At 39.4% G+C, this 25,672-nt stretch overlaps 1 protein-coding gene and 1 long non-coding RNA gene across 2 annotated transcripts; both read left to right on the top strand.

The window, feature by feature from the left end:
* The first annotated feature begins 250 nt into the window (after positions 1-250).
* On the top strand, positions 251-739 carry LOC147523923 (uncharacterized). Its single transcript, XM_086572943.1, has one exon. It carries the CDS (start codon positions 251-253, stop codon positions 737-739), a length of 489 nt encoding a protein of 162 aa, XP_086429069.1.
* Positions 740-22,570: 21,831 nt separating this feature from the next.
* On the top strand, positions 22,571-25,153 carry LOC147523924 (uncharacterized). Its single transcript, XR_015196815.1, has 2 exons — positions 22,571-22,694; positions 23,411-25,153. It is a non-coding gene; the product is annotated as an uncharacterized LOC147523924 (long non-coding RNA).
* The last annotated feature ends 519 nt before the right edge of the window (positions 25,154-25,672 follow it).

Genomic DNA, 25,672 nt, shown 5'->3' on the forward strand with positions numbered 1-25,672 from the left:
GGGATCAACAAATCAAGCAAAGGCATTTCGGACAATGAAAGCTCCAAAGGATCGCTCCCGGGTTTGGCGAGGTATCTTGGAGCATAGAGAAGTTGCATGGAAGCTAGTCCGGTGCGGATAGCGAATGGAAATGACACGAAGCCGGCATGAACCTTGGTGCTTTCGGGGGCCACTAATTCTAAATGCTCAAGCTAAAGACCTTCTTCTAAACTCGGTACCCGGGATGCTAAAGTAGTGCAGATCATTTCAAATGGAGAATGGACGAGTACCATCACAGAAATGCCGGAATGTGAAGTCAAGAAATGGATCATGGAAACCGAAATCAATAATTTCCCTTCTTGATGATCAAGTTATATGGACTCCGTCAAGTTCTGGAGAGTTTTCCATTTCCTCAGCATATGCCGCTCTAAAAAATGTCCGTAGTAAGGTGAAGTGGTACAAGATAGTCTGGGGGAAGCTTGTGACCTCAAAACATGCTTTCACTATGTGGCAGCTATTCTCAGGATGCCTTCCCACACAAAATCAACTTCGAATGAAGAAAGTGATTGGGCAATCAAGATGCTGTTTATGTGACTCGCAAGAGGAAAGTTCGGCACATTTATTTTTTGAGTGTTCATTTTCGAAACTAGTCTGGCAAAGCATCAAGAAAGCAATGGGGCTAACAGCAGTGGTTCGCAATTCACATGAAGAGTGGTATCATCTCATGCGAATCTGCAGATCGAAATCGATGATTGCTTGAAGTGATAAAGGCATTGATCGGTGTTCTTTGTCCAAGCTATCCGGACCGAAAAGGAACCGGAGACTCAAGAAATAGCGATTCAGAGCTGCCGAGGTCGTAAGTATCGTCGAGTACTTTAACAAAGATGAAGATATACTTAGGGAAGATGCTAGAAACAGTTAAGGAGGATGGATTATTGAGAGCCCTCTTGGCCGACCGGGTGTAGGGCAAAGTTCAACAAAGAATGAAGCAAAATGGGTGCGATGGGAGAAGTCGGACACACAGCTCACACTCTTAACTCGATGGCTCTCCAAGGTGGAAGCGGGGGTTTGGAGGAGCAATCTGAGACTGCAATGGAGATGTTACTTACTCAAGGCATGAAGGTAGCTCCAGAATATCGGTGTTGCACTGTGAACCGCCTATGGTACAAAAAAGGGCTTGAAGGAGCGATAGCGATGAACATACATAGACTCCAAGTTCAATCAGATTCTATGCGAGTGATCCAAATAATTAGGAAGGAAGAAGTGTCGCCATGGTATTGCAGGAATCTAATAGCGCAGATATGGGCTGTTATTCCAAAGTTTGACGAAATCTTTTTTAAACATGTTTTAGAGAAGGAAACCAAGTAGTCGACTATCTATCCAAGCTGAGGAAGTCCTCATGTAATGATATTTTGTATCATATCCCTCCAATGGACCAAAAAATGTATGAACTGGTTAAAAGGGATAAAGAAGGAAAAATGTACTTGCGCTCTTGATTAAATAAAGGTTGGGGTCGCCTTAACCCCTAGCCATTTCAAAAAAAAAAAAAACCTCGATCCTCGTATCCTCGTCCTCAGAGCTTGCTTCATAATGACTCGACTCAGGCAAGCAACCTATTCAACTCGCACCCAAAGTGATTTCACCACCAACCGATCTCTAGTACTCGACCTGCAAGCTCACTTCAAAGTGACTCGAGTCGAGTAGACAATCTCACCAAGAAGCGACCTCCATAGCGCCCACTCCTCTCACTCCACAACGGCTCATAACGTAAGCCTTTATTACAACCATCAAGACAAAAGCTTCAGGCACGCATCTCATTGATTCTTCATAACTCGCCTTCATGGCTCATAAGTGACCTGAATATCTGTATCTGACATGAAGCAGAAGAGCAAGAGGTACGGGCTTTTTGCCTATATAAAGAGGATGAGGAACTACGTCTGACCTGATTCAAGCCCCCTAAGAGAGAACTTGATATGTAGGCAGTTCGTCCATACGAACTCGCTCAAACCCAATTAACCAATCCATCTCCCCCAAATTTCCTACTCCATAAAGGTTAGACGAAACATAACCTTTACATTGGCGCCGCCTATGGCTCGATTTCTTTAGTTCACGAACCTTCAAACAAAAAACCTTCAAACAAAATCTCAAGCCCACGAAGCATGGAGAACCTCCAAGATCAACTGAAGACTATGGCTACCTAGATGGAAACCATGAACGATAGCATCACCCAGCTCCAACAGGAGAACGCCGCTCTCAAAACCCAGGTCGAGTCCCAAAGCCTAAATAGGGTTATCGCTAAGGACGGGATCAATAAGGTTAACCAGCAGATCAATAGTCTCTCCCAGCAAATCGAACAGAGCACTGGGAAGAAGGATGCCATTTAAGTCGTCCAAAAGATGTTGAAGATGTACCGGGCATCACCTTTCATGCTCGAGGTACTCAATAAACCTCCCCCCAAGATTTCATTTAGCCTCGGTTCTCAATGTACGACGGTAGAACGTGCCCTGGTTAACACGTAGCTCGCTATATTCAGAGCCTTGCACTCTACAATGTGCAGGAGTTCGACCACCTGCAGTGTCGTTTGTTCCCAGCAAGCTTAAAAGGCAGAGCTCTCGATTGGTTCTACTCTCTAGGACCAAACTCAATCGACATCTTCGAAAAGCTCACTGACCAATTCGCCAGCCAGTACGTCCACAACAGATGTAAGACAGCCGACCTCAATTCACTCTTCTAACTGTCTCAGAAGAGTGACGAACCAATTTGCACCTTCATGGGACGTTCTAAGGTAGAGCTACTGTCCATGGAGAGTGGCCTCAAGGAGTCGTTCGCCACAGTGGCTTTCACCAATTCGATCAGAAAAAACACTGATATGTCCAGGTCGCTAATAAAATAGCACCCTGAAACACTAGTCGAATTGTACTCACGTGTGGAGAAGTACATCAAGCTTGCTGAAGGCCTCGAGAAAGAAAGGTTGACGGCAGCAGGTGAGGTCGCTGCATGCAATCTCAGATAACACCCCATCTTCCAACAAGCAACCTAGGCAACACGGTCAGCAGACCAGCACCCGAAACCAAACCAAAAGAGAGTTCACTGCGCTTACAAGATCTCCAAGTTATATACTAGAGAAAATAAAAAACACGGCCTATTACCAACCTGAGGTAAAGCGGCCAAAAGACACACCAGGGAAGTTGTACTGCGTTTTCCATAAAGCAAAGTGCCATGAGACCAACGAATGTCGGGGGCTAAAGTACTACCTTCAAGACCTCATCGAGGCAGGGCATATCAAACATTATACTGATATACCCGATGGCGACCTGCATCACAAACGCATGGCTCACAGAGAGCGAAGCCGAACTCCACCACGCCCAAGCAACAGAGCTCGTTCTCATGGAAGAGGATGTTCAAATGAGCGATCGCGTCACGAGTGTTGCCAGCACTCCTCTGACAAAGACACCAACATAACCATCAACATGATCATCTTCCAAGACGACTCGGTCACGTCCTCCAGAAAGAAAAGGAGATGAGTAGGCACCCTCCAGGAAGTCTACCAATTCTCCTCATAAGCGGCCCCCATCCCACGAACAAATGGCCACAACTCAGGAGACATCACCTTCACTGAAGCCGACCTCAACAAGTTGTGCCTCCCACAAAATGATGCCTTGGTAGTCCACGTTAGAATCAGTGACTGGACTGTCAAAATCTTCCTGATCGATCCAGGCAGTTCGTGCGATATCCTATTCTATCAAACTCTAAAGAAGATGAACTTGCCCAAATCAGTTATGGTCGATCCAATAGCCCCCCTTTATGGCTTCAACGGATCACGAGCCGATCTAATAAGTGACATCACTCTACCTATCTCAGTGGAGTCACATGAAGACAAGATCAGCATTAACACACGCTTCAGCGTGCTGGATGTCAACTCATCATATACTACTATACTAGGACGCCGTTGGATCCATAAGATGCAAGCAGTCCCGTCAACACTTCATCAAGTGTTGCGTTTCCCCAGCCCCAGAGGCATGATAGAGCACCAAAGCAACCAGCTCGACGTTCACAACTGTCATCAGATCCACTCAGTTAGCAAACCCACTAGGGCTTCACTAAAAAATAAAGGAGAGATCGCCAAAACCAAGCTGGCAGAAGATTTCATCTTTGAAGTCAAGACCTTGACCAATACCCCACACAGCGAGCTCGCTAAAGAGAACACTGGGGGCTTGATCAAAAACATCCCTCCAGAAGTCCAGACCTTAGAGGTCGCCCCACCCCTTCAAGTGAAAGAGACACCGCAAGAAACCAAGACCCCAGAGGTCGCTCAACCCACTGAGGCGGACTACTTAGACCGAGATGAAGGAAAAGGTCAACCTAGGAACTGAGGATGACCCCAAGTTTGTTTATGTAGGAGCTAACATTGATCCTACTCTCAAGGCACAACTTGTAAGTTTTTATCATTAAATAAAGATGTTTTTGCTTGGTCGTATATCGATGTGCCTAGAATTGATCCCAACATTACATGTCATAAGTTAAATGTTAACCCAAATGCAAAACCAGTTCGCCAAAGACCTCGAAAGCTATCCCTTAGGTTCCAAAAAGCAATTAATAAAGAAGTCAAAAATCTCAAAAAGATTGGTTTCATTAGGAAGGTCGACTACCCTGAATGGGTCACTAACATAGTAGTAGTCCCAAAAAAGAATGGCACAGTTCGCCTTTGCGTAGATTTTACCAACCTAAATCAAGAAACTCTTAAGGATAGCTTCCCCTTACCAAGAAACTCTTTCATGTTCCGAGAGTATTGCATGAAACTCAACCCTGTGAAATGTGCTTTCGCTGTTTCATCAGGGAAGTTTTTAAGGTACCTAGTTACTAAGAGAGGGATTGAGCCAAACCCAGATCGGATCTGGGTGCCCATAGAAATGCCCTCACCTAAAAACATGAAAGAGGTTCAAAAAGTTATAGATAGGTTAGCAACTCTGAATAGGTTCATCTCCAAGAGTTCAGATAAGTGCAAACCTCTATTTCAGTTACTGCGAAAGAACACCTCCTTCGCATGGACAGAAGAATGCCAAAAGGTGTTCGATCAACTCAAAACATACCTGGGGGCACAGCCAATCCTTTCAAAGCCTGTTGAAGGAGAAGTCCTGGGTTTTTATCTCTGTTCATCTAACTACGACATCATTTCTATACTGAAACTGGTGGATGAAAAGAAGGTTGAAAAATCTATCTATTTCTTGAGCCGGACGCTCTTACCAGCAGAAACAAGGTACCCTAAACTCAAAAGAGTCACTTTAGCACTTGTTTTTACCGCAGATAAACTACAACCGTACTTCTAGTCCCACACTATCAGAGTGATCACAGAGTACCAATTGTGATCAGTTCTGGAAAGACCGAATAGGTTCGGAAGGCTAGCTAAATGGTCTATGCAACTGTCAGAATATGATATTATTTACGTCCCCAAAATCTCAAAGAAAAGTCAGGCATTAGCAGAATTCTTGGGAGATTTCCCAATAACCTAAAAGACAGGACACTCCCTGAGGATAAGAATGTAGCAAGGTGTTTGCTTGCAAAGATATAAAGATTCACCCTCGTTGGAGACGATCTGTACAAGAAGTTCTTTCTGGGACCTCATCTCAGATGTCTCTCCCCAGACCTCGCTGAACGGATTATGCGAGAAATTCATGAAGGAAGTTGTGGCAACCAGGCTAGGGGCAGAACACTAGCTCTCAAGATCCTAAGGCAAGGGTACTTTTGGCCTTATATGCAAAAGGATACACAGGTTTTTGCCTGCAAATGTGAAAAATGTCATTGATATGGTCCGTTAATCTATGCTCCAGCAATATAACTGCACCCATTGGCCAGCCCATGGCTATTTGCACAGTGGGGAGCTGACATCGTAGGACCTCTACCACCTGCTCCTGGCAATGTCAGATTCTTACTGGTTGTGATGGATTACTTCACCAAGTGGATAGAAGCAGTTCCCCTTATCTTCATTCGAGAACAGGAAGTCAGAAAGTTCATTTGGAACAACATTGTCTGCAGGTTTGGCATACCCAAAGTTATCATCTCAGATAATGGGCAACAGTTCGCTGGAGGATTGGTCGCTGAACTCTGTGAGGAGTTTCACATTACCCATCTGTTCTCAACTCCAAGATATCAACAAGGCAATGGCCAGGCTGAAGCCTCTACCAGGGTCATCTTGGATAACATGAAGTATAAATTAGACGACACGAAAGGTTCATGGGTTGAGGAACTACCTAAGGTCCTATGGGCATACCGAACTACACCCAAACGGTCAACTGGTGAGTCCCCATTTTCATTGACCTACGGAACTAAAGTTGTCATACCTCCAGAACTGATAGCCCTCACTCCGAAGTCAGATGTTGTGCACACTCTGGACAATGAGGAGTTGTTATGTAAAGAAATGGATCTCCTAGATGAAAAGCGAGAAGGTGTCCAGAATGAATAGATGACACCTGTATGGGAAATAACCTAAGATTATAGATGTCCAGAATGAGACGAGGACCATCATATTAGTTCCATGAATAAGTGATCTCGTGTTTAGCACGAGTGTTTAGTGGACATGTGCTATGCACGTGGCTGACCGCCTCTAAGTATGACAGTTTTCCAAGTTGTTAGGAACGGATATAGACAGTTCCTGAACATAAGAAAATTGAAGATGGTGATCTCTAATGATAAGGAAGGAATCCTGATGACATATCTTCGGAGTTACCTTTTAGATATAATCTTCCCATACACGATGGGACATTATGATCAACAAGGAAACTTACCTCTCATAAGATATGGTCTAGATTCAGACTTCCATAAGAAGAGGAATCCTAATAGGAAGGCAAAGTCCAAAGATGGAAGGGAACTCACAATCAGTGAAGACAGCCCTAACCCTAAGACTCTCGTAGCTCTTCCTATATAAACCATAGGGATTCGCTCTTATGAACTATGCAAAATAGGGTTTGATTCCCCTAAATAACAAAGGAGATACGTAGGCAGCCGTTAGACGGTTCAACCCTAAACTCGCCATCATCTCATCCCTTCTCTATTCAGTAAAGGCTTCTAGATCACAAGGCACAGAAGAAGATCAGGGGATACTCGAATTTCCCCTACACAGTCTTTGTGCTAAAAGTTTATTGACATGTCTCCTAACCAAAATAATAACCAAACAGGCGTGCTTCCAGGTCAATCAGTGCCTAATCCTACATTAACAAACACCGCCTTTAAAGTGAATAGTATTCACTGTAATGGTGATATAAACCAAGGGGACCTACAGGCAGTCACTACCCTTCATTCAGGTAGAGTAGTTGATAACAAAGTAACTATGCCTGCAGATCCCCCGCAAACGGAAGCTGAAAATAAAACCATACCGAATACTGTCATAGAAACTGAAGACCTTACAACTATAGAAGTTCTAGTCCAACCACAACCAAAAGGTACAACCTTACCGAATACCACCATAGAAATTGAAGATCTTATACCTGTAGAGGTTCCAATATGGACACCTAGATGGAAAACGGCTAAAGATAAAGCAAAAACTAATAATACTGTTGACCCTTATGCTAAATATAGAGATAAACCACCGTATCCCCAAAGACCAATTCTGTTAAAAAGGATGAGAATTTAAATGAGATTAGGGAAGTGTTTAAGAATTTGACTATAAACCTACATTTCCTAGATGGTATAAAATGTCTACCTAGACACGCTAAGTTTCTAAAAGAGTTGTACACCATGAAGAGGAAAACCAACATACCCCAAGAAGCCTTTTTAATTGAACAATATCCCTCTTTATCTAAACATAACATAATTATTAAGTACAAAGACCCTGGTTGTCCTACTGTACAATGCACCTTGGGAAATTACTTCATAACAACTGCTCTATTATACCTGGGGGTGAGTGTTAACTTACTCCATTTTTATTTATATAAACAACTAGGTCTAACCAAACTTCAACCAACCAAAATGACTTTGCAGTTAGCCGATCGTTCTATTAAGTACTCTAAGGGTGTAGTTGAAAATATTCTCATTAAAGTTCAAGACTTTTACTATCCTGCCGACTTCGTTATTCTTGACACAGAAGTTGCTCATGATTCCATTCTCATCATCTTAGGACGTCCTTTCTTTGCAACCGCCAATGCCCAAATCAATTGTCGGGATGGCTCAATGACTCTTTCTTTTGGAAATCTTTCTGTGGAAGTTAACATGTTTAGACAAAAGCAAGGACAACTAGATTTGCCTATAGAAGGAGAAGTGAAGTCCATTGAGAGTTTTGTATCTCACGTTAGTGCGGCTGACGCTTTCGTCCCCACACTAGTAGATACCCTCTTATGGAAAAAGACAAGGACCACAATTTTGATTCCCTAGACATAGATGAAATTGAGGGAGATTTCTTTCGACTCTTTTGCAACCCTTCTTCACCACCTCACGAGTCCCTTCCAATTGACATCCATTCATCCCTCGACGCCATGACAGAAGAAGAATTTGTCAACCTCTATCCCACTGATTCTTCTAACCCACCTATTGAGGAATGTCTTGCATATCTCAAGGCTTCTGATGATCTAGAACTGAGAACACTAGTTTAGCACCATTCACCCACCTCACATCCTCATGTCACTCATTCACCTTCCATCACCAATATTCCCCACCTTCCACATTTTCAAAGGAATCTTGAGTTTGTACTTGACCTTAGCTTGCTTCTCCTGTGCTTCATAATTTTCTAAACCCTCCTAATACAGAAATAATACCTAAGGACAAGCCACTTGACACCTTCATTTTCAGATTTGAGACAGTTCATACTTATCTATATCCCACGTATTTTCCACAACCATCCATTTTCTCACAAGCATTCACTTGGACACCCTTTCGTTCAAAGAAGAAGAAGGTGCATGCTCGGTTCCGTTCTAGGTCTATCAAGCTTCACTCTCATTCCGCTAAGCTGCGTCATACAACATCTTGGTGCTTAATTATGTTTTATGGTGCATTCCGTGTTAACTATTTTTGTTACAGGTACTGCCAATTTTTGCCACGTTTTTATGGTAAATTCTTTCCTTATCTTTTTACACTTTGAGGACAAAACGTTCGATTGTTTAGGGGTGGAATAGAAACATTTGCAAAAATTAGGCACTTTTAGGATGTAAATTACACACTTTTCTTTATAAAATGTTAAAAATCATAAAAATTAGTTAGTTACATAATTTAATTGTGCTATTGAATTATTTGATGAACCCCCTTCTCCCAAATTGTTTGGGGGTGGTATATTTAATTTTAGCACATTGTACGTTCACGTATTAAAATTGCATGTATAAATATCGAAATATAGAATCCATATTCTTTGTTAATTTTATTGGGATTCATAATGTAATTAGGTACCTTAATTTCATGAAATTTACTATTTCATGGAATTTCGGAAGCTAATCTGATAGGAGCCACAATAGGCGCATGCTTGATTTGTGAACGTATGATATTATTTTATTTTTGTTAGAGTCCGCTTATGTCCCAAACGCTATTTATTATTTCATGTTATCCCCATATTGGGAGGAACTCATATATGAGTTGTGTATGTTTTTATTTTTTTATATTAGTATAGATTAACTTTCTTTTTCAGGTGATCCCATTTACAAGCACATTTCTATGTTACTCTCTATCCTTTATTTTCATTCCATACCTTGGGGACAAAGCATGATTCTGTTTGGGGATGGTATAGAAACATGTTGTAAATGTTTAAGCACATATTAGGTTATATATTACGTATTATTTGTCTTATAAAAATTATATAAAAAAATTAAAAAAAATTAAAAAAATCAAAAATATAGTTTATGTTATGCACTTTGAGATAATGGTATTGTTCCCTTCTCCATGATGATATTAATCTAGAAATCTCACGTAGTACTTGAATTAGGATTTAATTTTTGAAACTTAGATTAATACGTAGGTTATAGTCATTGCATCTTTTTCACGAACATCTTGCATGAGCATCTTTGATTGTACTTGGCAGTATTTTTTTGAGACCTAGGTTAGAGTACTTAATGCATATCCTGTGAGCATCTAACCTAAAAGCCTCATAAGAGTGAAATATCTGAGTGATGACATAAGGGAGAAGTAAATTCTAAGTAGAGAAATCACACATCCACTTGCTTGATTACCATATCATATCCTAAGCAAGAATTTAGGCCCTATTTGGATCGATATAGCTAAAAATTCATACCTATAAGTAATTATCCGCTAGTCTCCCCACTGAGCCTTTTCATTAGCCTTTTCCCAACCACAAATCCTTTACCCATCTTTAAAACCAATAAAAATAAAAATAAGCCTACCTATCTTGAATGAGTCTGCAAAATAGGATGAGTAAGAAAAATAAAGAGAAAGACCTGTGGAAAACCAAAAATTAGTTAGTTGCTTCAGAAAAGAAAAAGAAAAGAAGTTTTCATCCAAAGAAAATAAAATAAAATAGAAATAGAAATAGAAATAAAATAAAAACTCCAAAAATAGAATAAAAGGAGTAAAAAAGCCAAAATAAAAAGGCTAAGGATGGAAACAAAGTGTAGAAGCAAAATAAGAACGATGTTTTCTCTAGTTACATAATATGAATACCCTATCTTCTCATATTTGTCTTTTTAAATATCCATTTCTTTCATTCTTTAACCAATACCTACGCCCCGTATCACCTAATAAAGACATCTAGCTCAATTAGGAATAGGTTGGTGTGATAGTAAGTGGTAGATGTGTTTGATCGACCTCGGCTTCCTTGGATTGTCATTGAGATTGTGAGGAAATGTGTGCTCACTGCACATTGGAGTTAGCAAAATTGAGTGGAAAATCATAGTGTTATGTGTCTAGACACATTCCTTGTGAGAACCTACTTAGGCACGCTATCCAAAAGTTTTAGAAAAAAACCTGCCACTGCAATTCATAGCATAGTTAATTGTATAGTTGTTTATCTTAAGATGATTTGATTATTATGCATGTATTAATTTAGGAGTTAGATTGATGATCTTTGTTTAAATAATAATTAGATATATAGATATCTGAGATAAATTAGGGGACAATTACTTTTATTTCTTAGTCGTTGTAGTATAAATAAAGTTTATGAGTACCTTCTCTAGAAAACTCTCATGAGGCTATAACTCGTCCACTAGGGAATTCTTAGTGGTTTAAGGCCTTATTGCATATGGTCAATGCAGTCGCACTCAGCAAACGAGAGTAATTAGGAATACATTTTTTGCCACTTATTTTAATTTCACATATTTGCTTGAGGACAAACAAAATGCTGTTTGGGGGTGGTTTGATAAGAGCCTAAAATTGTAGTTTCAACCCCTTAATAGTATTACATTTAGGCCAATTATGTTTATAATAAATAAGAGTTACTAATGTTTACATTTTTTTTGTGTATTTCAGGTCTTGGAATCAATTATATGAAGAAATACATCACTTTTGCAAGAGAAAGGAGTCAAATTGCTTGCTAGAGAAATTATATGATTAAATCCCAAGTTTCAAGGAGAAAAAGCTTTTGTAAAGACTAGTTAAAGCTAAAAAATCAATGTCAATGCGGGTAGAAAAAGAGCAGAAAAGTTAACATAACTTCTGCAGACTGTATCTTTGGACTCATACCTCATAATTGGGCCTATTATATGTCAAAACGACTGGCTCGGAAAGAGCTTTCTAATGGTATAAGCCCTGACCCAATCAGAGTAGTAAAAATGGACAAAATGGGTGTTGCAGTAAATTCCCACAAAGAAACCCTTTTTAGACTTAAGTAATTAGGTTTTGGGCTTGATTTAGTGGCCCAAAACATAGCTCCAAAGCTCATGCACGAAACTGTAAACTTAACCCTCTCCTATATAAAGAGTTTAACCTAAACTAGAGAATAGTAAGTTTGTCATGAGAATGGGAACAAGTTTTCTCTCATGCTAATTAGTTTATGACTAGAGATAGTATAAAGTAATTAGGGATCATTAAAGGTCTAGTCTATATATTTTAACCTTGTGTGAGAATATCTAGTCTAGGGTTTTCTATACAAATCTATGCTAGCATGTTAAGAAATTAAAAAGTGGATTTTAATCTCTCTCTATTTTTCTCCATATTTTATTCAAGTCATATTCAACTGCTTTAATTAAATTAGTATAAGTTAAATTTATATATTTAGTTTTGTAGTATAAATTCACATCCATAAATATTGCTCTCACCATTGTTTCCTTGTGTTTGATTAGTTGAATTCGTTTAAGTCTAGAAAGTTAAGAATGGAACGATTTCATACTCTATATATTGCATGAATATATATGTGAGAGTAGGAAATAAATAATTTATAACTTAAGAGCAAGTTAGAGAAATCTAGTACTGTTTTTACAGTTTATCAAACGACATGGTCGTCGAAAGCAAGAAAGCTAGAGATCACTTAGATCACCTCACGCAAGCATTCTCCAGACTTCGGCAAACTCATATGAAGCTTAACCCTGAGAAATGCCTCTTTGGGGCGTCCTCTGGGAAATTTCTGGGGTATCAAGTCTCACAGCGTGGGATTGAAGCAAACCTTGACCAGATTCGAGGATTCTTAGACATGCCCGACCCAAAAACAAAGCAGCAAATACATAAACTGTTAGGAATGGTGGCCGCTCTGAACCGATTCATATCGAGAGCATCAGACAAATGTCAACCTTTTCTACAAATTCTCAAGAAGGGTGAACAATTCTCATGGAACGAGCAATGCCACCAAGTATTCTCTACTCTCAAGGACTATTTGACAACACCACCTGTGCTGGCAAAACCGATTGATGGTGAAACATTAGGGCTATACCTAGCTGTTTCTGCATTCGCTATCAGTTCAGTTCTCTTCAAAGAGGAACATAATGTAGAAAAACCGATCTACTTCATCAGCAAGACATTGTTGCCAGCCAAAAAGAACTACTCCCACATTGAAAAGGCAGTACTAGCACTACTTTATTCAGCAAGAAAGTTCAGACCTTACTTCCAAGCACTCCCAATCAAAGTGCTCACCGACCTGCCACTAAAGAAGATACTTCTTAAAGCCAACAAGACGACTCGTATGGCAGTTTGGGCAGAAGAACTCAGGGAACACCACATTGAATTCACCCAAAGAACCTCTCAGAAAGGTCAGGTCATTGCTATTTTTTAGCAAATTTCCTAGTTGACGACCTGAACTGGGAACCAAAAGACAACACCCCGACCTCTAAACAACTAGACCCGTCAATATGGTCATAATTCATGGATGGAGCTAGCAATCCAGGGGACAATGGAGTAGGAGTAGTTCTAGTGTCACCAGATGGCTCTATGGTAGAAAAGTTTAGTTCGTATCGATTTTGCGACCTCCAACAAAGAAGCGGAGTACGAAGCCCTGATCATGGGACTCCGTCGATCTGGCGTTAAAACTTGATGTGCAGGAGCTCAAGGTCTTTAACGATTCCCAACTAGTAGTTCACCAGGTCTCCTATGAATATACCACCAATGAAGGTAACCTTTCTAAGTACCTTCAAGTTGTAGATCAATTATTACCATCTTTCAAAAGAGTCACCATACAACATTTCCTACGGGAAAAGAATCGCCATGCTGACAACTTGGCGTACCTCACGACCCAAACACCGAACTGTGACCCTAGGAAACTACTCATCGAAGTAGTTGACCAACCTGCTTACCAAAATAAGCACGTCCTAGAAGTTACCAACCTATGCCCACTCTCTGACACTCAAATGAATCAAACATGGATGCAACCTATCATAGATTATATCTAGCTCCGCAAGGCACCAACAGATCGTACAAAGGCTAGACAAGTTCAATATTAGCCAAGTCGCTACTGCCTCGAAAACGGTAAACTTTTTAGAAAATCCGATGGAAGACCCCATATGAGGTACATAAGCCCAGAATAGGGTCAGCCGATTTTCGCAGAAATCCACGAGGGAGAATGTGGAAACCACACAAGAGGTCACTCTCTAGCTCACAAAATTATCTCACAAGGATACTTCTGGCCATGAATGTAGATCGATACCAAGAAATATGTACTTAAATGCATTAAGTGCCAAAAATTTGGCCACAACATCATTCAGCCAGCTCGTGAACTGATCAACATTGCCAACCCTTGGCCATTTCACATGTGGGGCTTGGACATTATGGGTCCATTTATTCCACAGAAAAGTATAGGCTTTTGGTTCGTCCGACTACTTCACCAAATGGGTGGAAGCGATTCCCTTGGCTCATGTCAAAGAGTCTAATGTCAGAAATTTCATCTGGACCAACATCATTACCAGATTTGCCCTCCCCCACACATTGGTGATGGATAATGGCTCACAGTTCAAGGGAAAAATAGTCAAAGAATTCTTAGCCAAGTGGAAGATCATTCACGCGTTCTCCACTCCCCAGTACGCTCAGAGCAATGGTCAAGCAGAAGCTAGTAACAAAGCAATTCTGGAAAACTTGGAAAAGAAGATTGAAAAGAACAAAAGCCAGTGGCCAATGCAACTAGAAAGCATCCCATGGGCTCATAGAACGACAGCTCGCTCTAGCACAGGCGAATCACCATTCTCACTATGCTACGGTACTGAGGTTGTCATCCCTACTGAGCTTACAATTACAACGACTCGATCTGAGATCGTTGAATCTAGTCCAATGACTCCATTCTCGCTCAAGAGGTCGACTTACTTGAAGAGCGACGCAACCTAGCACCATTCGAGTGGCAAGAAGACATGTAACAAGCGAGTTAACCCTCAAAGTTTTCAACTAGGCGACATAGTCTTGAAAAAGACTAAGGATGACTCGAAACTAGCACCAACTTGGGAAGACCCTTATATAGTGGAACGAGTCATTGGCAATGGAGCATATTGGATCAAAACCCAAGATGGACAGGCACTTCCACGTCCTTGGAATACTTTCTTGTTAATAAAATTTTATCAATAAAAAATTCCATTTCCAAGAATTCTTTCTCTTAACATTATCCATATAGTTTTATTCAGCATCAATGAGCTGCAATATCCCAATGTTGTCAAGTATATGCACAAGAACGCTCACTCGAACTAAAACGCTCTACAGAGCTTAAACTTTCTCCACATTAAAACGCTCACTCGAGCTCAAGGGTACATAGCTCACAAGCTACTTAGCCTTAACATTTCTCGCTAGTTGGAGACCTATATTTCTAGGGTCAACTAAGTGCAGAACGCTCTCTAAGAGCAAAACATTCAAACGAACTCAAACGCTTTCCAAAGCTCAAACGTTCTGAATGGCTAAACACTCACTTGAGCTCAGGGCTACATAGCCCACATGCTACTTAGCCTTAATACTTCTCGCTAGTTGGAGACCTATATTTCTAGGATCAACTAAGTGTAGAACGCTTTCTAAGAGCAAAACATTCATACAAACTTAAACGTTCTCCAAAGCTCAAACGTTCTGAATGACTAAACGCTCACTCGAGCTCAGGAGTACACAGCTAACATACCTCTCACTAATTCAAAACCTACATTTCTAGGATTAACTTAGTGAAGACTACTCTCTAAGAGCAACACGCTTACTTAAGCTACAACGCTCACTCGAGCTCAAGGGCTTCATAGCTCCAACACTTCTCACTAGTTGATAACATCAGACTCTGGGATCAACTTAGTGCAGAACGTTCTTGAGAACAGTCAAAACGCTCTCCTGAGCAGTATACTCAAAGAAGCTCAAACGCTTCATAGCATCCTATGTCTTCCTAGACAATGGGATATATATTTCTAGGTCAAATTCCTACTAAAGTATATGCAACAAGCATTCAAACAAAAGTAAGATCATACTTCAAAGTACACATGCCTTTTATAAATGCAAATATGAACTGCCTGAACACACTTAGGAAGTCAGTTCTTTAAAGCTACAGAACTGCCACTTATATGGAAACCAGTTCGTCCAACTAAAGCGATAGATAAAGTGAACTGCCTAGGCAAGCCCAGGAAACCAGCTCTATTGTATCACAACAATCAATCATAAGGACAAGCAAAAACCTAACACCTCTCAAAGCAAAAGCAATCAAACAACTTGGTCAAAGGCATCAACTAGCAGAGGATCCAGCATAAGAGACGAGTCAGGTTCTATGGAGGTCGCAGCAGGATTGACGGCAGGGTTCAGTTCTAGCTCGCCAACAATAGGAACTGGATCAATATGGGTAGAGGCACCAACAGAGAGCACTACATTAAGAGCATTACTTGCATCTTCGGGTGAGACGTTCTCTTGTTCACCCAAAACCCCACGTTCATGCTCTTCTCTGAGCTGCTCATACTTCTGCTCCAGCTCATCTAGCTCAAGGCACATATCATCATATGCCCTTTTCGCCTGCAGCGATCACCCCCATGCACTTCTGGGCAAAGTCGTTAGCAGTGGCCAACTTCCCCTCCAGGTCGCTCACCATGTTGACAGCTAGTGTTTTCTCTAGAGTCTCAGTGATGAGCTACGCCTTCACAGCGTCCAACTCTTTCTTCTCAGACTCCTACACCTTGCAAACATACACCAGCTCGTCCTTCAAGACCTCGACCTCACCCTTTTCCATTTCAGCAATTTGAGCCGCCGTCTTTAACTTTTGATAACCAACTATCAATCGACTACACCAAAAAAATATCGTAACATCACACAGGTGCACATTCAAACACAAATAGATGAAAGAGTGACAAATAAATCCAACAATGACAACTCGATCGCTTACCAAATAGTACGCCAGGTCTATAGCCCTCAGGTTCTGTTCTAGACCCTTAGAATCAAGATCCTTCCTATCTCCATCGAGCATCATCCCCTCCAGTAAACAAGCTGCTATAGGTGCAAACAAGTAACTAATGTCTGACCTCTTCACAAACTGTTTTTTCCCTGACCTCTCATTAACGTACTCCAGATCATAGTACAAAATATCCCGATATATCACAATATTTGGGGATATCTATCCAAATTTCAGAGAAATATATATAAATATCACGATATGTTTAGAGATATATACGACTGCAAATATTGGTGATATTTCAGCGATATTTGTGATATTTTGGGATATTTTTGCGATGTTTGGAGATATTTGGTGATATTTTGTGTATATAACAATTTTATTTAATATTTACCATTATATTTCAAATAAATATAAATAATGTATCATGATATATCAAGAAATATCTACAATAACCACGATATTTGTCGATATTTTGGATATATCCACGATATTTGCATGTGAAACAATGTCAAATATCCCCAAAGAAGAGGATATATCCACGATACATATCCAGAAATTGAATATCGATAAATACCCATATCCTGATATTTTGTACTATGCTCCATATTGTGCTCCAAAATGCCATTACCCTTTCCAGAAGAACCCTTCCCACTATCCTTGGCAACCCCTTTCTCTTTCACCCTGCCAGCAGGAGGAATTGGAACAATTTCAGTACCACCACTACCCAGAATACTGAAATCAACCTGGGTCCTCGCCTTCGAACTGTGAGCGGTCTTTCCACCACTCCGCTCACAGCCCGCACCACCAGAGCTACTTCCAAGCACAATCTCAGCCTCTCTCGACCTTAGCAGCCCTCGGGTCAGGAGCATCAGCCTTCCGCTTTAGTGACTTACTCCGCTCACAAGGAGTGAAAGAGATGTCCTCCACTGCAATAGAGGAAGTCTCATGACCCCTCCCCCTTCCCTCTTCAGTCCGCCTATCCGACCCACCTCCTGCAGTTCGCCCTTGCCCAATACGATTCCTCTCCTCCCTAGTCATAATGCCACTATTTTCCCTATCCATCAATAACTCAGTCGAAGGCTCTCGAGCAGCTCGTCCACGTGCCCTCTTCTTTTGGTTACGCCTTTTTAACCTAACTTCGTGACCTCCCCTTTCTATGAAGTAGTTCACTACCTCAGGAAGTTTTTCTTGCTTAGCAGCCCGTCTCAGCTTAGCAAACTTCTCAATCACACCACACTCAGTTCGCTCTCTAATAGCGACCTTTGCAAAACAATACAGAAAGATATCAAAATCAAAGCCAACAACCAAGACATCAATACAAAGGACAGTACACTAGTACGTACCAGCAAAATTGCAAATCCTAGTGTGAACACCAAACCCACTAGCATAAAAATTTCCAATTAACAACAACGACCTTCTCTCCCAAGGCTCGTTGCTTACACTGTCCAGAACGCTTGACTTCCCAGTCAAAGTCTGTAAGCTAAAATTATTAGCTTTAAATCGTTTCACCGCAAAATGCTCAACAATATTCGCAACCCCAATATGGTACTCACCACTCTCATTTAACAAGTCAAAAACCCTAAGCAAGCGCCAGGTATTACCAACGAACTGGCAGGGCGCTTTTTCACAAAAATTTAAAAATTCATTGGTAAGCCTTGAAAACGGTATCCTCATTCTAGCTTGCAGCTGCCCCTCACATACAACATACCTAGCAGTGAGAACGCATTGCTAAAAACATCTGCATCATCCCCCAGTTCATGTATTTCCATATCGCTAACCTTTTATACTATACGCCTCCCTTAAATCTAAAAAGCTTTCTAAAGCTTGCTTATCTACTATCCTGGGAGGCAAACCACTAGAGGACGATGTCGTTCCACTATTCAAACTGCTAGCTATAGCAATAACAGAGTCAGATTTAACATCATCATCTACACCCTCAAACCTTATTGGCTCTGCCACATCCTCCTCTACCGCATCATAACCCAAAGACACTTCTCGACTCTCCCCAGATCGAGTGTCATCCGAATCAAACATATCTTTTGATGTATTACAATACCAATAACAATCACAACTAAAGACAACCTTAAAACCAAACGGAAATAACAATGACAAAAGAAAATGGAAAAGCAAGCAACAATGGTAGAAGGAAGAAAACTAACCTTATGCTCTCGTTTTTAGTTGGAAGCAAAATGAGAAACCCTCAACTCTCCCAACGCATATGCAATAAGCCACCAGTTCATTTTTTGAAAAACAATCATTATCCCCTAAACCCCAAACGACACGTCTTCTTAAACCGATGTCTTTTCAAAATCCCTCAAACCGAGGCGGTTATTATTCCTCACATGTGATACACACGTGTAAACGTTCTCTCTCAACAGATCATTAAAACGTACTAAACTACCTACTGAGATGGGGTTATGTGAGGGAGTAATATTCACATCCAATGAATACCACACACGTGTCCAGCATGTGCAGAACTAACAACCGGCCTCGTATCCTCGTCCTTAGATCTCGCTTCATAGTGACTCGACTCAGGCAAGCAATCTATTCAACTCGCGCCCAGAGTGATGTCACCACCAACCGATCTCTCGTACTCGACCTGCGAGCTCGCTTCAAAGTGACTCGAGTCAAGTAGACGATCTCACCAAGAAGCGACCTCCGTAGTGCCCACTCATTTCACTCCTCTCACTCCACAACGGCCGTAAGGTAAGCCTTTATTACAACCATCAAGACTGAAGTTTCAGGCACACAACTCATTGATTCTTCATAACTCGCCTTCATGGCTCATAAGTGACCTGAAAATCTGGTACGGGGTCCTTGCCTATATAAAGAGGATGAGGAACTAGGTCTGACCTGATTCAAGTTACCCCCAAAGAGAGAGAACTTGATACGTAGGCAGTTAGTCCATACGAACTCAGTCAAACCAAATTAACCAATCCATCTCCCCCAAATTGCCTACTCCAGTAAGGTTAGACGAAACATAACATTTACACCATTTTACAAGTTACTACCCTAAGAGCAAGTCTAGTGGGGACCGCTGAAAGGACAAAAATGAAATTGGGACTTCCCTTGCTTTAGGAGTTGACTCCACAATTTTACCATGCCAATATTTTGAGTTGCATTCTAATGTAAACTCAAAGAAGAATATTTAATAGAAAATCAGAAACTGGATCTAAGTGCATTGAACTAAACTTAAATAATAATTAATGGGAAATTGAAAACTGGATGAAACTGCATTAATTGAGCTAACCTCAAAGAAGAATAATTAACTAAAAATTGAAAACTGGATGTAAACACATTGAATTAAACTCAAAGAAGAATAATTAACGAGAAATCAGGAAGTCAGAAACTTGATGCAACTATAATGAACTAACCCCAAAGAAGAATAATTAATAGGAAATTGAAAACTTTATGCAAATGTAATTAACTTAACTCAAAAAATAATTAATTGGAAATCAGAAACTAGATGCAACTGTATTAAACTAACCTTAAAGAAAAATAATTGTCGGTAAATCGAAATTTAATGCAAATGCATTGAACTAACCTCAATGAATAAGTAACGGAAATTGGTTGCAAATGCATTAAATTAAACGAAAAGAATAATTAATGGGAAATCGAAAACTAGATACAACTGGATTGAACTAACCTCAAAACATAATAATTAATGAGAAATTAGATTGTAAACTTACCTCAAACAATAATTAACGTACAACTGAAAACTGGATGAAAATGCATTGAATTAACCTCAAAGAAAAATAATTAACAAATTAAAATTCGGAAACTGGATGCAACTACATTGAACTAACCTCAAAGAAGGATAATTGACAGAAAATTGGAAACTTGATGCAACTGCATTGAACTAACCTTAGAGAATAATAATTAATGATAAATTGGATACTGGATGTAAACACACTGAACTAACCTAAAAAAAGAATAATTAATGGAAAATTAAAAAAATTTACCATGCCCATATTTTGAGTTGCATTCTAATGTAAACTCAAAGAAGAATATTTAATAGAAAATTGAGAAGTGGATCTAAATGCATTGAACTAAACTTAAATAATAATTAATAAGAAATTGAAAATTGGATGAAACTGCATTGAGCTAACCTCAAAGAAAAATAATTAACGGAAAATCAAAAACTGGATGTAAACATATTGAATTAAACTCAAAGAAAAATAATTAACAAGAAATCGAAAATTGGATGCAATTGCACTTAACTAACCTAAAAGAAGATGAATTAACAAAAAATTGGAAACTGGTTGCAAATGCATTGAACTAAACTCAAAGGATAATAAATGGGAAATTGGAAGCTGGATGCAACCGCATTGTACTAACCTCAAAGAAGAATAATTAACGGGAAGTCGGAAACTATATACAAATGCATTGAACTAACCTCATAGAAGAATAATTAACAGAAATTGAAACTTGATGCAACTATATTGAACTAACGACCCTAAAGAAGAATAATTAATGGGAAATCGAAAACTTTATGCAAATGCAATTAACCCTCAAAAAATAATTAATTGGAAAATAGAAACTAGATGCAACTGTATTAAACTAACCTCAAAGAAAAATAATTATTGGTAAATCAGAAACTTAATGCAAATGCATTGAACTAACATCAATGAATAAGTAATGGGAATTAGTTACAAATGCATTGAACTAACCGCAAAGAATAATTAATGGAAAATCAGAAACTAGATGCAACTGCATTGAACTAACCTAAAAAAAAAATTAACGGAAATTAGACTGTAAACTTACCTCAAACAATAATTAACGCATAACTGAAAATTGAATGCAAATGTGTTAAACTAACCTCAAAGAAGAATAATTAACAAAAAATCAAAAATTAGATGCAGCAACATTAAACTAACTTCAAAGAAGAATAATTAACAGAAAATTGAAAACTGGATGCAACTGCATTGAACTAACCTCAGAGAATAATAATTAATGGGAAATTGGATACTAGATGCAAACACATTGAACTAACCTAAAAAAATAATAACTAACGGAAAATTAAAAACTGGATGCAACTGCACTTAACTAACCTAAAAGAAGAATAATTAACATGAAATTGGAAATTGGTTGCAAATGCATTGAACTAAACTCAAAGAATAATAAACGAAAATCGGAAACTGGATGAAACCTTATTGAACTAACCTTGAAGAAGAATAATTAATGGAAAATCGGAAACTAGATGCAAATGCATTGAACTAACAAAGAAGAATAATTAACGGAAAATCGGAAACTGGATGCAACTATATTGAACTAACTCCAAAGAAGAATAATTAACTGGAAATCGGAAACTATATACAAATGCAATGAACTTAACTAAAATAATAATTAACGGGAAATCGAAATTGGATGCAATTGCATTGAATTAACCTCAAACAATAATAAATAACGGTAAATCAGAAATGTAGTAGCCATATTCATGACCATTGACATCACATGTAGAAGAGGCCCAAGAGTATAACACTTAGAGAATATGAAATCACAAAAATATCATCCAAAAAGGAGTGAGAGAGAGAGACATGTGGACCTTGTATGGTATTGTGCCAGATAGATGGCCCAATATTATACAGGTCCAATCACATTGACCTAAAAAGAAAAGAGAGGAAGATAAATGGAGGGGTGGCTAGAAGGGAGGAAAAAGAGTGGATGAGGAGGAGAAAGAGGGGATGAGAACTACGGCACAGCTTGATCCTCCGAGAAGGGCTTGGGGGTACGTAGGCAGCCTAAATGGGTTCAGCTGATGAATTCAAAATGGTGAGTATTTCTCATCTTCGAGAAGAAACCGAGGAGAGGAGACATGTAAGATTAAAGGGTATGAATTGGGTTCATACAATGGCACCGTATATGGGGAAACACTTCTCCCACCAAATGAACAATTACAGGTTTCCACTTCGGAACTTCAAGCTCAAATCATAGCCTTAAAAAAACGAGATCTAATCACACCGACCATTTTGCAGAATGCAATTCACCAACTGGAACGGTTCTAACATTACCAACAATGACAGAAACTTTAGCATCAATGGTCTACCCCCACCCCACACCCCACTACATATTTATTTTTAATACTTTAATCACCCAATCCCAGGATGCTTAGTTCTTTAAGCTTATAACAATTTACCTGTATAGTATACAAACTGCACCTGTTGATCTGTCTAAAAGCTAGGTGTAGGTTTCACCCCCTCTTTCCCTCTCTTGGTGAAGGCTAGGGGCCAATTCTTAGTAGTTTCTCCTTTTCTTTATATTAAGTAGTTTATTTATTGTAGACATGACAGCCATTAGCAAGCCATTTATCTGTATAATAGGTGGATTACCCTATATAACAAGTGTAGTGTAGCTCATAATCTACGCATATCAAGGTCTTAGTCAATTTTACAGTCGAATGTGTTTACGGTTACATTTATAACATGCAGTAATTATGTTGTTGTTCTCTTCATCACAGTAATGATAAATTGTTTGTATAAATGCCTAAGTGAGCACGTAATAAAATAGCAAACACTAGATGCCAACACGTTATATTTGGATATCAATTCTAACACGTTACCTTAGCATGTTAGCTTAACACATTACCTGAGATGATACCATGTGACTCTAGCATTCAAACTATATTATTCCCTTAACATATTTTCTTGCCATGCCTTTATAACATCTATGGTAGTAGTGCTAGATGAATTTTCAGGTGGAAATTTTTTAGTATCGTATTTCATAAGATAATGCCACAACTATCTTGATGTCCTGTAGGAATTGACGTCTTGTAGTGCTTTCCAACAACTTCTCAATAAATTGGATGAACGTCCTCCCAGTCGAAGCATAACAAAGACGACTCCCACCACACTATCAACTAAGCATCGCACTACTGGCACACTTGCTCAATCGGATCCCCGAATCAGTATAGCTCACTTTATTGCGGGTGGTTCTTTTCGTCAAAGGGACATTATTTGCTCAAGGCATTCAATCAATTCTAGCAGCACGTATTACCACACGAACTACTATGAAGAACTGCCAAACTTGATCAATGAACACTAAAGGTTCTTCTGGTCAACACATTAAATCTACACTACCAACAGCGCGCTCGGTCCACACACTACTGAATTCCATTAAAGCAAGGCTCTAAATCAGGTCTATTGTTGTATCGACTCCATAACCTTTGATATCTCTTGACTTGATTTCCACGAGATTGCTCAAGACATCACTTATCTATTTTAACAAGCTAAGTGTTCGCTTCTTACTCCATCACTTTTATCTTACAATTTCGACAAGCTAAGTATTTCCAATTCTGCTATTTATACCAAATACTTTGGCATCTCTCTTTTCCAATTACACTTTGCTATCACCACACTCACATTGAGTTCTTTCCCACACATGCTACAAATTCTAGTCTCGATACTGAACCAAAAGATTAGTTTCCATATTTTCATTCTTTGGCAAGTATTATTGCACTTATTAAGCCTACATTATTAGATTTTGGCAAGTTTTCTCTTTTTGACTAGTCTGTTCTTCAGCTAGAACTGGACAGTTACAAGACATAGGTGACCTGGAGAACGCCCTTCAGCTGTTTCTCCAAGACGTTATATATTTGACTACTGAACACTTCACTTGATCTTCACTCGCATATTTAATTTGGTCACCATCTACTATTAAGATTGTTTATTATTTGGCATTTGTAATTCTCTGCACAAGTGAACACTTACAAGAATTTCAGTTGTTTGGTTCAGAGGTAGGGCAGAATAGCAAGATGTGTTTTGTCGTAAATGTCTTAAATCCTTGCCCGGTAAATTTTGTGACTCATCATATGTTGTAAATGTTTAAGTGCTCAGCATAGGTACTTCTCAATGTGCTTTTCAAACAGGTTATACTTTCCATTCTATTTTAATATTATAGGACTACAATGCAAATATGCCTAGGTTGTAGGCTTTTGAGTTGTAGGTTATAGTTTATCTTCTGCCTTTCTGTTATGCTTATAAACTGATAGAATAAGCCAAGCTTGCATAGTGGAGCAATCTTCCTATACCTCGAAAGAGGTTGTTGACCTTTGTCATTCTCAGGATGGAAGTTGTTTCGAATGGTTATATTTGCTTCTTTCTTGTATATCTATTTTCTTGTAAAAGCACCTCTACCAGTTTAGTCTTCTGATCATTATTGTTGGCAGTGGAGACCATTTCTCTATATATTCCTGCAATGTGAAAATAGGGATATGGTTTTCCATTTATTTAACTTGCCATTATCATGCTTATTTTGCAGTGATTTGTGTAGTTTGTCATTTGCGGTAGCACTTTACGATATAGCTGAATGTAACCAATCCAGAATTCTTATAACTCCCAATGATTTTGTCGACAATTCTTGTTAACAATTGGCTAATATTAGAGTGATATCTTTAATAGGCGATGGATTTTACTAATAGATTTTATTTCCTTATCAAACCAATTTCTGGTTCATAAGTCATGGAATTTCAAATATCAATATATACTACAGTTTGGATTGTTTGAGTCCTATTTCTATTGACTATGCATGTTGATGTGATATTCCATACTATATATGTTATTCCTTTGTATTTCAATTCCTTGCAATCATGCGGAGGGGTTTGAGAAGACCCTTCATGGATATGCTATTGCATTTTCTGAAACAGAGCGGACGGGTTCGAGAATACCCTTCACGGATATGCTATTGCGCTTTCCAAAATATAGCATGATAGGATCTGTGGACCCTCGTGTCCAAATAGCACTTATGGGGCAGGCAGAGCTGTCCCAGACCTTCGTGTCCGAAGTCATGAGTGGGATAGGATCTGTGGACCCTCGTTTCCAAACAGTGCGTGTAGGGCAAGCAAAGTTGTCCTAGACCCTCATATCCAAAGCCTTGAGCTCCTTGGATCCGTAGACCCTCGTGTCCAAACAGCGCATGTGGGGTAGGCCAAGCTATCCCAGAACCTCGTGTCTGAAACCTTGAGCGGGATAGGATCCGCAGACCCTCGTGTCCAAACAGTGCGTGTGGGGCAAACAGAACTAG

Source organism: Coptis chinensis, chromosome 1, assembly GCF_015680905.1.
Source record: "Coptis chinensis isolate HL-2020 chromosome 1, ASM1568090v1, whole genome shotgun sequence".
In the NCBI taxonomy this organism is placed as follows: domain Eukaryota; kingdom Viridiplantae; phylum Streptophyta; class Magnoliopsida; order Ranunculales; family Ranunculaceae; genus Coptis; species Coptis chinensis.

Bases quoted from the DNA above. Each gene is read 5' to 3' on its own strand.
- LOC147523923 (XM_086572943.1), top strand. From the start codon at position 251: ATGGAGAATGGACGAGTACCATCACAGAAATGCCGGAATGTGAAGTCA.